The 14429-nt window shown below is 40.5% G+C and overlaps 1 protein-coding gene across 1 annotated transcript in view; it reads right to left on the reverse strand.

Moving 5' to 3' along the window:
• Window positions 1-14429, reverse strand: part of gria1a (glutamate receptor, ionotropic, AMPA 1a) — a 95129-nt gene that overhangs the window by 13857 nt on the left and 66843 nt on the right. Inside the window, 3 exon segments of the mRNA XM_050042273.1 lie at window positions 4298-4412; window positions 8240-8487; window positions 9902-10100. Coding sequence (XP_049898230.1) covers window positions 4298-4412; window positions 8240-8487; window positions 9902-10100 — 562 coding nt within the window.

Below are 14429 nucleotides of genomic sequence, written 5' to 3' on the forward strand. Positions count from 1 at the left end.
AAAAGATCATGTTTTGGCTTAAAATACCCTCTTTTGTTGCCAAAAACACAGCTGGAAATGTCACAAACCATCGTTAAAAATACCCAGGTTGGTCACCTAGGTCTCACGCCATCCACTATCCCCTCGTGCACCTGATGAGAAGCTCAGCTCATAAACACACAACCTGATCTACATGACTTTAGAAATCTAATATACTAATGAAGTGCAGAAACATACAACGCCAACATTTTCTTCTGGTGACTGGGGGCGGATTTAAATTTTCACAGTAAACTACTCTTAAATAAACACTTATGCAACCGTACTGCAGAGACAGTGTATTCTACTACATCTCTCCTTAAATGTACTTCCTTGCTGTGAGCCTGTGGCTAAGTTAAAACCGCTCAGAAAAAAAAAAAAATCATTTTGTTTTTAGTGTGTTCCCTGGATACTGAGCCCATCATGGCACATGGTTTGACACTCTTGCTCTAAAGTATCAAAATATAAGCAAAGGAAAGGAAGGAAAACATTTTTGGCACTTGTACTGTATTGACAGGATCAAAAGGCCAGCTGAAGGAGAGGAGGAAAGCTTTTCTGTTGGGGGGGGGGGGACTACTTCTTGAAACAGTGGATAACATCAACAGTAAATGGATGTGCACTGTGGCAGACTTAGTGTGACTTGTGGTTGATCTAGCAGACTGACAGGGTTTGCACCCACACATGCACTCTGCAGTGAGAGGGTCAGGGGCAGGATTACTGTAAGGGCCAGAATGCAAAGGTTATGGCTCAACATGTTTGACGGGCTCAGCAAAGTTCAGTGGCCCATCATTGGTGTTCCTCACGCCCTTGTGTTTCTTTTCCTCATTCTTTCTCTTTGGTAAAGAGTTGCAAATTGCTTTCAGAGTGATTCATATCCAATCGACAGTACAAACTCAAGGTTATCATCACACTTGATCTGTGTGTATGTGTGTTTGAGGGGTTGGAGATCTATTCTAAGAGGATGTTTTCCACTTAGATGGTAACTGCAGTGGCTGTATATAAATACAACAAACTATTGTAACAATCCTGACTAATCCACCACACAATATTTATTTACACGCTGGTAATGAACATTAAATCTCTGACAACACAAACTCAGTAGGAGAAATAGACACAAGAGTACCACCAGAGTACTGGCCCGAATATAAGACAATGGTTTTAGTTTTTGATGAATAATGTTAGCAAACCCCACATAGATAAGGCGGTGTGACTGATATTACTGAATCAGTGTAACCCTGCTCTATTTCTACTACTGTTACACTATGCTTTAGCCTTTACTTCTGTCTTAAATTGACACTGGCCACAGTGGCTGTTGTTCAGCAAAAGATACATAGGCTCTCACGTAGGCTGTTGAGGTTTTCTACTGCCTCATGTTAATTTTACAGCAGAAATACACTGTCATTGTTAGCCCTGAGAGACAGTAACAATTTGAAAACTAATTTAACAGTTCCCTACACTTTAAAACAGAGCTTACTGATGATGGCATGAAAGTTGATTACCATTAATTTTCAGCCAGCACGCTCAACTTCCAACTCATCAAATACGTCAACTTGGTCAGCTTGCTCCAGGAACCCCTCTAGCACCAGTTTTTGATGCTCAGGAACAGTGTGTCAATTTCCCCTTTGTTACATGAATAATGTTCATTAAAAACAAACTTCTGCTTTCACAGGAAACGTAGGTTTTGTCACCAAACTACTTTGGGTTTTGGTGACAAAACTACTTGGTTTGGAAAAAAAATCATGGTTTGGGTTAAAATGACTATGGGTGCTGTCAGACGTAGAGCCTGCTTGCTTTAATCTGAATCAGGGACTAGTTTTGTTACAAAGCTGCATAGTTGCCTAGAGTTGGTTCATGTTCTCACGGCAGCTTTTACAAGCAGACCAGATCAAATGCCTTGCATGAGAAAGCTCCTCTTGATTGGTCAGAATTTCCATGTGGGAAAAATCCAGGAAGTAAACAAAACGAAGAAGAAGAGTACACTTGCAAGATAAATGTGACACTTTCTAATGTCACAATGGAGGGACAACTACGCAGGTTTATTTTAGCGCTGGTCATCGTGTACTATATTGCTGTCATTGTTCATTTTAGGCAAACCATACAGTTTGAAAAAGGGGGCACAACTGTGGAAAACAATGTTTTGATGCATTGGATGTGCTGAATGTGCATATTAAGGCAGTACAGGAGGAGGTGCACATTAATAATCCTCCAGGACTGTAACATGCTCATGTTTAACCCAAACACTGTGTAATGTGACTGCAGTTGGTTCGGATTGAGGTCGGAAGATGTTCTTACCGCAAATGAACCGCACCAGAGTTCATAGAGTTGTAACCGGACCACCTTTTCAAGAAGGTCTTAGTGTGATTGTTTTGGTGCACACCCCAGTGCGATTACCGTGTTCATACTTGCCCAAACAAACCACTCTTAGGGGGCAAATGAACTTGAGTTTTATTGAACTGAACCAAACAGGTTAAATGTAAAAGCATGGTAAGTTTATTACCTAACTCAAATAAGTTGATGAGTGATGTACATCACATCAGTCTCATGTGTGATGTGACAGTAACAGTGTTTAAAAAAATGCAACGTTTCACCTGGAGCACTTACACCATCCCTCCCTTCTGCCCACCCTACTTGGACTTTCTTGCTCTTTATACTACATCATTGCTGCAGATGGGTTTACACTAGTGTTAGCTGAAATCCCAGTAGGCTACGTCTTATCAGATGCTAAAGGGTGCCTTGTGTGTAGGAATAAGACGCCTACGACCACTGACTGGGCTGTCGTATTTGATGCCCTGGGAATGAGAACGGGCTGCGAGCAGCAGGTGTTGCTAAAGTTGTAACAGCAACAGCAGCAGCAGAAATTGTAGAAGTGATGGTAGCAGTATAACTTTACTGACAGTAGCAGTAGTAGCAGTAATAGCGGTAGCCATGATGTTGTCAGTACGGAAGAATTCTCATCCTTGTTTTGATTAAATTTGATAACTGCAGTTCACATTCTTTTTATTGGTTAAACCTGAAATCAGTGATTTAATCAAGTTATTTGTTTTAGAAAATTGATTCACTGGTGTTCCATCATTTTCAATCACTAAAAAAAAGCTTACTTTGCTTTTTTATGTATTTACTGCATTCTTATTTAAATGCACACTACATTTAAAATATGTTTAACACAGTGTATCTGCCTACACTTGTTACATTCAGTGTTTCTCATCTTTATTCATAAGCATATGTTGCAAAATGGGAGTTTGTCTTATGTTCGGGCCAATACAGTACCACTGTTAGAACCACATGGGGAGTATTGCTCAGTGTAATAGAGACTGAGGGCTGGACTTGGGAGCTGGTCTAGGATCAGGGCAGGGTTGTGCTGGGAGGTGCTGTGAGGTGACAGGTTTGGGTTGGAGACTAACCTTTCTTCCGGAGTCCTTGCTGCCACACTCCCCTTTATCGTACCACCATTTGTTTTTCAGTTTGTCTAAGACGGCTTGCTCATTGAGTTTCAACACCGCTAGGTTTACTGGGATTCTTCCAACCATAAGGAAATAACATAAATAACATATTATACCATGTTATTTTATGTTATTGATTCAGAGACACAGAGCAGCAAATACAAACACACTTATATGCTTGAGCTCGCTTCAGAGAACAAAAACACACACACCACGAACACGCACAGACCACACACACACACACACACACACACACACATATATATAATCAATATAGCATTAACATCATTAGAAACATCAGTCAAAGTGATATGCATTAATACTCCATCTAGCTTGGTTGGCTTGCTCCCTAAGGCAGTAGATGTGTATTACTATATCACTTGGGGTAACCGGCACACTGCTTACCCTCATTTATGCAACACTGATGTCTCAATTGTATCTTTCGCCAAAAGAAGTAATTGACTAAAGTTAACAGCTCAAACGGAACAAATTCCAGAGCCTAACTAGATGGATAAACAGGCTTTTAAAAGAGCATTGAACACTGGGGACCCAGCTGGTTTAATTACTACACACTGATCAATTTGAAATCATCAATATTCATTTTGTTTAAGCAGGGGAGATGATACAAAATATCCCCCTCTGTGATTTTCAAATCCAGTCACCGAAAGCCAAATAATCACCCCCCCCTTGGCACTTTTCCTTTGCCCTTCGCCACACCACAGAGAGATTAAGTGATGCCAGAGTGGTAGTGCAGTGTGGGCCTGCTGGTTACCCCCCTCCCCACAACCCCCCACTCCCAGTGGTGGTGGGTTACCCGCAGGGTTTATCAAACTGGCTCTGACCTTGGAGTCCCCGCCCCCGCTGCCGCATTCTCCCTTGTCGTACCACCACTTGTTTTTCAATTTGTCCAAGAGGCCCTGCTCGTTCAGTTTTAACACTGCCAGGTTTACAGGGTTTCTTGAAAATAATATAAAACGATAGCCATTAGGAGACACTCTATGGGACAGATATAAAGAGATTGGTCGCATGGTGGTGGTGATTATGACAACACTGACTTGCAATTAGAAACTCCTGCATGTTACTACTGATATGAAGCAGGAGCACTGGCTTTAGATGCACATGTTAGTTGTGTATCTGCAATGGGCTGAAATGCTGTGCGCCCATACAGCAGTAGAGTCAGGTTTTACCAAGCAGGGGCCTCAGAAGGAGGCAGAGCAGACTCTATAAATGGAGATGCCTTGGATGCGGAAGTCTGTCTACAGATGGTAATTTCCTTTCAGTGGCACCAGCATACAGATTGCTATGGTAACTAACCTATCAATATTCAACCCATAACTGCATCGTGGTGAGTAGAGGCCTGTGTTGATTAATTTATAACTATCAGGACAGACAAATGCAGACAGAGGCTTTCAATGTTTTAACTGTCAGGTTCAATTCCACAACAGGTCTATTTCTTTAAGAGGCTGAGAGGAAACTGTGCGACCAACTATAGACGCAGTCCTAAATCTATATGAACCACCTCATCCAAAGCAACTCCCCGAGGCTTGCTCTCTCTCTCTGGTGAGTGTGGGTGTGTATTTCCTATAGCTGACTGGCTGTGGACAAAGACTCTCTCCATCCACAAATCACAGAAAGGCACAATCTGCAATCACAATTTGCATAAAAGAAATGAAGATTACAGCCTTTGCCAGATTGTCTTTTCCCTCAAATCAGTGTCAATTCTTCTGTGCAGCAGCAATTTAGTTTGGTGATATTCTGCCTTTCTCACCAGCAGACGCAGAAGAGTCTTTATCCCCAGCCCTGAGTGCACCACACAGCTGTAGGGAACACAGTTATCCTCAGAGCTGGTAAAACCTCTGAATTCTTTCTCAGCCCCGTGGGCGCAGACACAAAGAAAGAAGTCAAAGTGTGTGGACATGGAGACCTGCAGGTCATTGGTTAGTTTGGTCAGTTGGTTCGAGGCGAGCAGAATGTCAGGAAGGCTACTGCGCTGTATGTTAGGTGGGATGGGGTAAACAGTCAGGCAGGCATGGGGGTGGTTGGACATCATACATGTAAGAAATGAAACATTTCACAGACTGATCACAGAGTGTAGTTTGAAGACAGGCCGTCTGCGCATCCTGTAAAATGAAGGGTTATGTTATTTATGTATCTTTACTTTCAAAGTGTTGCTTTCAATCAGGCCTGCACCACAATATGGGTATTACAATTTACATATGTATAAACATATAAGCAGCAGGGACGCTCAGATCTGTCGGACTGGTTTATCACATGAAATACTTAATATATAAATATTTTCTTCTCTGCTGTTTATACAGCAGTGAGCTAATGTGGTGCATTAAAGTGCTGTTACTCTCCACTTGTGAGGCACATTAACTGCCTTTTAGCATGAAGATGGCGGTAAACTTTTACTGGGAAATTGAATGAATTTCATTCAAATGTAGTGCAAATTTTAATCGAATTTCTTAGAAAATCTGCGAAAGAAAATGCAAATTTATGCACTTTCCCATCCATTACTGTTATGCGAGTATTTGGTTAATCGACATAAGCAGTAGGTGGTACTAATTCTCCACTGAGATGCTGGACACACTTAGCTCGACAAAACTACCATCCAACTCTGAGAGCTAACAAAATAACACAGTCCATCACCTACTAAGGCTTTTGTTACACGCTAAAAACAATGAAACCCAGGTATGTGACTCCGTCCCAATGTTTTTCACCAACACAGCTGTACGCAAGCTCTACAGAGACGTGAAGTACAGAAGGAAGGGTGGCATTTACGACAGGTTTTATGAAGGTTTTGGTCAGTCTGGTTGCTTTGCATCAAATTTTGCTGTATTGAAAATGATTAAATTCAGATGAACAGACCAAAAACTTTATCTTATGAGGAAACACTGATGTTGACAAAGTTTTGCTTTGGGTAAATAATTTGCAGTTGGGAAAAAAAAGGTAATACATGGCAATATTTTTTTCCCCACAATACTCAGCATATCACAATAATATCGTATTGTGACATAAGTATCATGATATTATCATATTGCGGGTCCTCTGGCGATTGCCACCCCTAGTTGTGTCCATCTTCAGTTCATAATATGGTGACAAGGTTAAGTAATTTAAAAAAGAGAGCACTGGTATCAGATCTGTACTCAGCATTTACCCCGAGTTTAGGTATCACATTTGGCATAGAGAGAGGAAAAGTTTAATCAGTGCATCCCTTATATTCAGTACTCTGTACAAATTAATGCATTAAAAATGTATTGCAGGTATGATTGAACTCAGCTCTTTGATTTCACTGGACATTCACTGATGTCAGATCCCTGGTGAGCTGCACAAAAAGAACTACTTGAACCGTAAAAAATATGTAAATTATTCAAAATTCCCTTCCTTTAACATTTCCAATCATGATTTTTTGTTATCTGTTGATGAAACTCAGGATCTGACATCTGTGAACAGAACAGCCAGAGAATAACATACATCACTCTGCTAACAAGTAACAGAGAGAGAGAGAGAGAGAGATAATGGCGCCATCCTCAGCAGTTCAACGCTGCATCCCATTACTACATGGTAGGTTTGCATCATGACTTGAGAGCACATTCATTTCATCATTTGCCTTGACACTAAAACAGCACTTACTTGCTGTACGAGATGTAATTTGTATTTATTTTAATTGGAGCCTTTGAATAAGACATACCAAACATTTCTAGTCAGCGTGTTCTGACCTTTGGCTGTCAACCAAGGTGGAACCCCGAATGAATCCTCAGCGAGTTTGAATGAAATCTCCCCATATGGCTCCTTTCATTAAAATGAATGAGGCCTATTAGAGATAGATTAAAAGCTTCAGATGCCACCAGCTCCTGCACTCTCTCTGTAGTTGCAAGAGAAATATGAATGAGAAGTTGGTTAAGGGTGTTAATGTAATATGAAAGGACAGCTGCTGCTCTTGGACATCGATGGCAGGAAAGTACATCCAGTATGAATTATCGTTCATTACATCAATTATCACATTGAATGTGTCAAATATAAATTCAACTCTGCTGACTTCACATTCAAGGTGCGAGCCTTGGCGTAAGTGGGAAAGTAGCCGTATGGGATGTGGTCCTCTAAGCTGTAATCCTGCTTTCAAGGGCCCGGTTGGTTTGTGAGAGGTACATTTACATTTTGTATGAGCGTTTCTGTGTGTTTGAGAGGGGATGCTTCAGTTTCAAAGCAGACGTGAAACCAGCCACCACAACTGCTCATGAGGAAGGTTTAGAATTTAATTAGAGGGCAGCAGGAAAACAAGTGTCACTTAAAGAGGACGTGAAATCTCATAGTCCTACTTTACACTTCTGCTAGTCAGCTATGAATAGGCTAGCTGCATACATACATATGCAGGCGTGAACAAAGATGGCCATCAGTGGTGAAAATGGGCATGATGAAGTTGTACATGTCTTTGTGACAGTGTGCAAACTATGGACAAAAGAAACAAAAACATAAAGGAAGTACTGTAAGAATAATGGCATGCCTTCTACGTCTGGTTATAATAGACTCAAACAAGAGCAGAATACTAATGCTGATATGTTGTGTTATTCTGATGACAACAAGATGCATAAATAAATTGAAATGCATGAAGGAAAAAGGATAAAGTAATATATTCAAGTTCTTGTATGTTAATACATGATCAAACGCTGCAAGAACTGAACTTGATGGACAAATCAACAGGTGACAGATGAGGCTCATGCACAAGCTCCAATAAAAGCACTTGGAGGCTTTTATCCAGCCACGCTGCAGTGGCAGGGGTTTACCTGAGAGGGGAGCCCTTGGGCGTGGCGATGCCATAACCTTTAGAGTCCAGGTTTCCTCCCACCTTCATTGTATCACATGGTTTCCTCTGCTCTATGTACTCGTTCATTGTGGACTCCAACAGGTAGGCATATTTGCCCTTGGACTTCCTTACTCTCATCACGCCCTCGTCTGTGGTCTTGACAAACACAGACGGGTCGGCCGCCTTCATGTAGGACCACATCTTCTCAAACACAGCGATCTTCGACCTCTGACAGCCAGAATTGTTAACGAGCAAAATGGGAGGACAGAGAAAGAAGAGAGACACTGTCAGTGAGAATATTTTATCATCTAACTGACAGAGGACCCTTTATGTTCATTTTCAGGTTCATACTTGTATTTGGGTTTCTGCTAGAACATGTTTACATGATTTAATGTTCAAAAAACATTATTTCCTCATTATGTCTGCCTGAATATACCTGTATTTACCCTGTCTAAAATTCTCTGTTCCAGTGGGAAAATTATCTATAAAAAGAGCAGAAATTAACAACACAGACAACCAAGATTACATGTTTTCCTGATGTTAGCATGTAGCTACATGTAGCAGTGTACTTGCAGCCGGGGAATGTCACTTTCTAACGTAAAGTGTCAATAAAAGCTTCTAAACCTAAATCTTCATAACCAGGCATGTTCCAACAGTTTCAATAGATGCATTATCTGGAATCTGGGATAATTTAACAACATTGGCAACCAAGGTAACATGTTTTCCTGACATTATCATGTAGCTACATGTAGCAGTGCACTTGCAGCCAGGGAATTACTCTAATGGAGTATAGCTGCACTTTCTCACGTGAAGTGTTAATAAAAGCTTCCAAACTTAAATCTTCATAACCAGGCATGTTCCAACAGATACATGATCTGAAATTGGGGATAAATTCACAACACTGACAACCAAGATTACATGTTTTCCTGACGATAGCATGTTGCTACATGTAGCAGTGTAGGCTACATTGTGTAAACACTTAAAGTAATTTGCCTGGAGCAGATAACTGTATAAAGATATTCGTCACAAGCTGATGGGAGTTTGTCTTCAAAGTAGAAAAAAATGTATTTTAGGGATTACTTTTACATACATGTACATCTTTATTTAAAACTTTGGCCACATTTTATGTGAACATCTGACATTTTAACATTATATATAAGGCATAAAATAAGGTAAACCACAACATGTCCCCTTTAAATGCTCTATCATGCTGTGTGTTAAAGTTAGAATTCTTGAAATATTCATGAAACCAAATTTGGATACTATTAATGGCTGCCATGTTATATCAATAGCCATTTAATGTATTTATATTCTGTAGTTTGCTCTCTGTGCAGCAGTTTTAATTTTTAGTGGCAGGGTCTGCCATTCCTATGCTGGATTCTACAGGAAATGAGGCATGTATGTAATCCAGCGTTACTGTTTGTAGTTTTATCTCACTGATGTCAGCCTCAGTGTTTACTGTTGACTCTCCTAACACTGTAGCAGAGCTGTATTTAGTTAATGATAATGCAAACTCACCATCTCCTTAAAATCATTCAGCTGGTGAAACTCGGGGTGGATTTTATTGTGAAGAATTTGTATTTGTAACAGAGGTTAGCAGAGATTGAGTCTTTGAATGAATGTTCGAATCTTGGTTTCTCACCCTGAAGAATTCTTTGGTAGAGCCGGCATCCAGTGTTCCATAGGCGATCTCCGTCTGCTTGGCCAAATCCTCAGCACTCTCTATAGGAGACACCATCCTCTCCACTGTCAGGAAGGCAGCCAAGTTGGCAGTATAGGACGAGATGATGATGAGGGTGAAGAACCACCAGACGCCTCCAACAATTCGGCCAGACAGAGAGCTATAAACAGAAGGGCAGGATCTTTGGTTGGTCACCAACAAATATACAGAACACAATCAAGAATCAATTATGTTAATGCAAAGACTTGGAAAACAAATAGCATCAATCTTCTTCTGCCCGGCCAATTTTGCACGCAATCAAGAAGAGCAATCTAAAAACCTTGTGATGTTCACACCATCCAAATGACCTACATTGCATCACACTCCCTCTGCACTCACACACTCTTCGTTCCACCAGGCCTGGAGAGCTTAGACCAATGTGCTCAGGAAAGATAACCAGTTCCACAAAGGCCCACTCAGCTTCCTGTCTGCCAAATTAATCTCACTTTAAGAAAGTTGCCAATATGTTTCATGGAGCCACGCACATTAATTGTTGGGGATTAATAGGCAGAGTAGAACACTTAGCCACTGCTATAATTGCACATTTAAAAAAAAAAAAGGAAAAAAGAAAAAACAACTGGATAATTTGTGAGCAAAATCCCTTGAGTCAAATCCCTGTCTTTCCTCTCTCTCTCTCTTCACCTCAAGAGAAGCCAGCTCGAACAGCAACAGCAGAAATCATGTTGCGTTACATATCGGGTCCCCGACAAGTGCAGAGGCACAGAGAGGCAGAGCTTACGCAATGAAAATGACACAAATCTGAAACAAAAAAAGGCTTTCATGATTCACCTTTGCGCCGTCAAGCCAAATGGAGCGTGAACATGAAGGCGAGATTAAGTATGAAAAAAAAAAGAAAAAAGGGAGAAGCTAAAACATAATCATTTAAGATGCTTTTCAGATGACGGGTGGATGATGAAAGAGCAGTCAGGGAGCGAGAAGAGAGCAAACACAGAATGGATGCCGAGCCTTTGAAAATCAGTTGGGAGAATGCAGAGCTGTCTGCAGGGTGTGTGTGTGTGTGTGTGTGTGTGTGTGTGTGTGTGTGTGTGAATGAGTGTGTGTGTGTTTTTTGACTTGTTCACTGATCACTGTTCAAAAGGGTGTGGGTAAGGTTAAGCTTTTTCTGTGCAGTGAGAAAAGCAACATGCTTTTTTCGATACCTCAATGCATATTTAATATTAAAGCAAACAATTCTCCTGCATCAAAACTCCCATTTTAAGCTCTGTACAGTTATACAAGTATAAAAATTCTTCAAACCATCCCCAGACTTTCTTTTGGTAAAATTCATATATAATATCTATCTTCTAAACAAGAATCGTTCATCTAGAAATGTCAAAAGATAAACTACATATACACATATCATCCAATAGTCTAATTCTATTTACAAGGAGTAATCAAATAACATAAAATACATGGCCAAAGGATAAGCCAACTAGGCAAACATCACCCAGTGGGTAATTTCAGTGTCAAAGGATTGATCAGTAGCATGAAATTTAAGAACACGTTCTTAGGATTACTAGGAAAATCAAAATTTTAGTGACATTAAGAAAAAATTAATGTCTTAAAATTGAGCATTTAAAAGGAAAATAGAGAGAGCTGCATCTAAGTTTTTTCATTGCTAACTGTGTTCTCAATTAATTTAACAATAAAATGCCAGATAGAGATTAAAATGGTAAATTATAATTTCCCCAGGACAAGGTGACATCCTCCGATTGTATGTTTTGCCCGACCGACAGTCCAGAACCCCCAAATCTTCAGTTTACTATCATACATAACAAACAACAGCAGGAGATTCTCACATTTGAGCTGTTACTAGGGCTGAATATCACCACTGATTTCCTGAATTGATTTGATTTTGATTCACAAGGTCCTGATTCGATTCAATTCGATTCGATTCAATATCATTTCAACTGGGGATATTTTGTTATACAGTGACAGACAAAAGAACAAAAAGCGTGTAGTGAAAGATCAATCTCAGATCTTATGAATTGATATTGGGTCATTCAAATGAAGATCGATTTGAATCAGATTAATCGATTATTTTTAACCCCAGCCCTAGCCGCTACAAAAAAGAATGAGTGAATAAATGCCTCATCATGTCAGCTGTGCAGACAATTTATATCTGGATGTGAGTTGACTATAATTAGTTGCATGATTTTGATGTCTGAATTTGAGTTTCCATAAACACCTTAGTTACTAAGAAAAGCACTGGACTTACAGACTTACCAGTCCTCTAATGAAACCACTGCCACTATTTCTACAACCGTTGATGTTTTGTCAATAATTAGCTTTACTACCAACTAGTGGATTTTAAGATGCCATTTATTCAGCCAAGGCCAAGTGCCCTGTCTTGCAGTGCTACAAGATGGAAAAATAATTCTTGTATCCACCCTGTGATTCTGATCTTCTCCAAAATTTTATGGGTTCTTCCTCGGCCAATGCTACACCCCTCCAACTAATTTCACGGAAATCGGGCTGAAAGTTTTTCCGTAATCTTGCTGACAAATGAGCAAGCAATCTGAACAAAAAACATGACTTCCTTAGCAGAGGTAACAAAGAACGCACCTTACGATTTCGGGGACACAGAGAAAGTGTGTTATGTTGGGTTGAAACAGTGAGACAGAAGGAGAGGGGAAAAAGAGAGGAAGAGAGAGAAATGGCAGGGATGAAACGTAAACTGGATAGTGCGACCAGAGGCTGACAAACTCCTTAGCTTTGACTGCTGCTGGCCTCCAGAGATGGCAGTAAACAGCTGTCTAATCCTTCTCCTTCAGTCGTCCTCTTTTTCTTTCCCTCGCTCTTGCTTCTCTACCCTTCCTCTGCTTTCTTTTTCCTTTCCTCTCCATCCACCCTACGTCTCCGCTGTGCTCACTGCCTGTCTCTTCATGTGCCGGGGGGGTTGACAGGAGCTTGTTTTGGGCCAAGACAACAATGGCCTACACCTTGGCACTGACATTGATGCATTCAACTATGCATGCACGCACATACACACACACACACACACACACACACTCTCACACACACTCACACAAAAAAACAAACATGCATACGCTTTCTTCCAGGAGACAATGTGTGAGTGTCTGTGTGTGTGTAGTTTGTCTGTGCAAGAGAACAACCGGGTCACCATTTACTGTGTGACTGGGAGAAAGAGAGATGTTTGTGTGTGAGTGTGTGTGGGTGTGTGTTGGTTCTCCTGCAGCAGTCCTCCTCCCTAGTTGAGCAGAGCGACTGGCAAACACAGACCTGTTTGTCTCTGTTTGTTTCCTTTTGAACTCGCTTCCTTTGAGCCTCCTTTCCGCTCCTCATACATTATTGCACAGCAGCCAACCTTGGTGCCTCTGTTAAACATTAACTAAGCTGTCTTATTACAGTAAGGGAAATCTTTCCAAGTAGCACTGTAATTTCATAGTCTTGTTAAGGCAATGATTAATCAATTATTCACTCTCCCACATTTATTGCATTACGATGAAAAGGAATAGTAATGGGAGAGGCAAAGGCACCAGCTCCACAGCAGCGATGTATACAAAGATGCAGCTGGGTAGGCATATCATTAGAGCTCAAATGATTTTTGATAGTTGATTGTTTAAATCATTCAACAAGCCCCTGCGAAACTAAAATATCTGCCTCTCTTTTGTTCTATCAGAATAACATTTTAAAACATCACTATAGGCTCTGAGGACATCTTATAGAATAAATACAAGACTGATTAATCAAAAAGTAATCCGCTGTTTAATGCCTTATAAAATACAATAGTATTTGATAGAATTGTGTCTAATTTAAATCCAGTACCAAATTCAGTGTCTCTTTTTTAAATTTGAACTTATAGTCTCTGATTGGCCACTTGGGGGCAGCGCAACAAGCAACATAGACATATCATCATATCATAAAGTGATCGCAACACAACTGCTCATTTACACATCCAGTAAATATGAAGCAATGGGACCACCCTGACTGTTTCATTCCATTTCTGGCTCTTTTTTTTGTCTCTGTCAACACCTTAAGGAAATTTCTAGCTCTTTAGCTGCTATATGCTCAAATATGTTCACCAGCTTCTCGCTAACTTTGTCTGCTTGTGCTTTACAGCTGGGCGGGTAAATGTCACCCCGGCAAATACTAGTACGTCACAGAACGTCAAGGCTACACCCCCTTTTCGGGATAGAAAGCAGAAGATCCTATAGACGTCAATTTAATTTGACGTGTGTTTGGATTATAATTTTTGACACGTCTGTACGTATTTACATCTTGTTAAACAAACGTTTGTTATATAGACATGTCAAATATTTGTCATGCGACCTTGCCTGAACCTGAGCTTCATGATCCATTGATCGCTGTCATGTCCCTTTGGTCTCCCCCCATCCAAGTGGATCAATAACCTAACAGGAGCAGGATATTGCTTATCTGTACATGTATACATATTTGAATGAATCACCAGGTAGCGTTGGTTGTGTTT

This window comes from Epinephelus moara, chromosome 4, assembly GCF_006386435.1.
Source record: "Epinephelus moara isolate mb chromosome 4, YSFRI_EMoa_1.0, whole genome shotgun sequence".
Lineage (NCBI taxonomy): Eukaryota > Metazoa > Chordata > Actinopteri > Perciformes > Serranidae > Epinephelus > Epinephelus moara.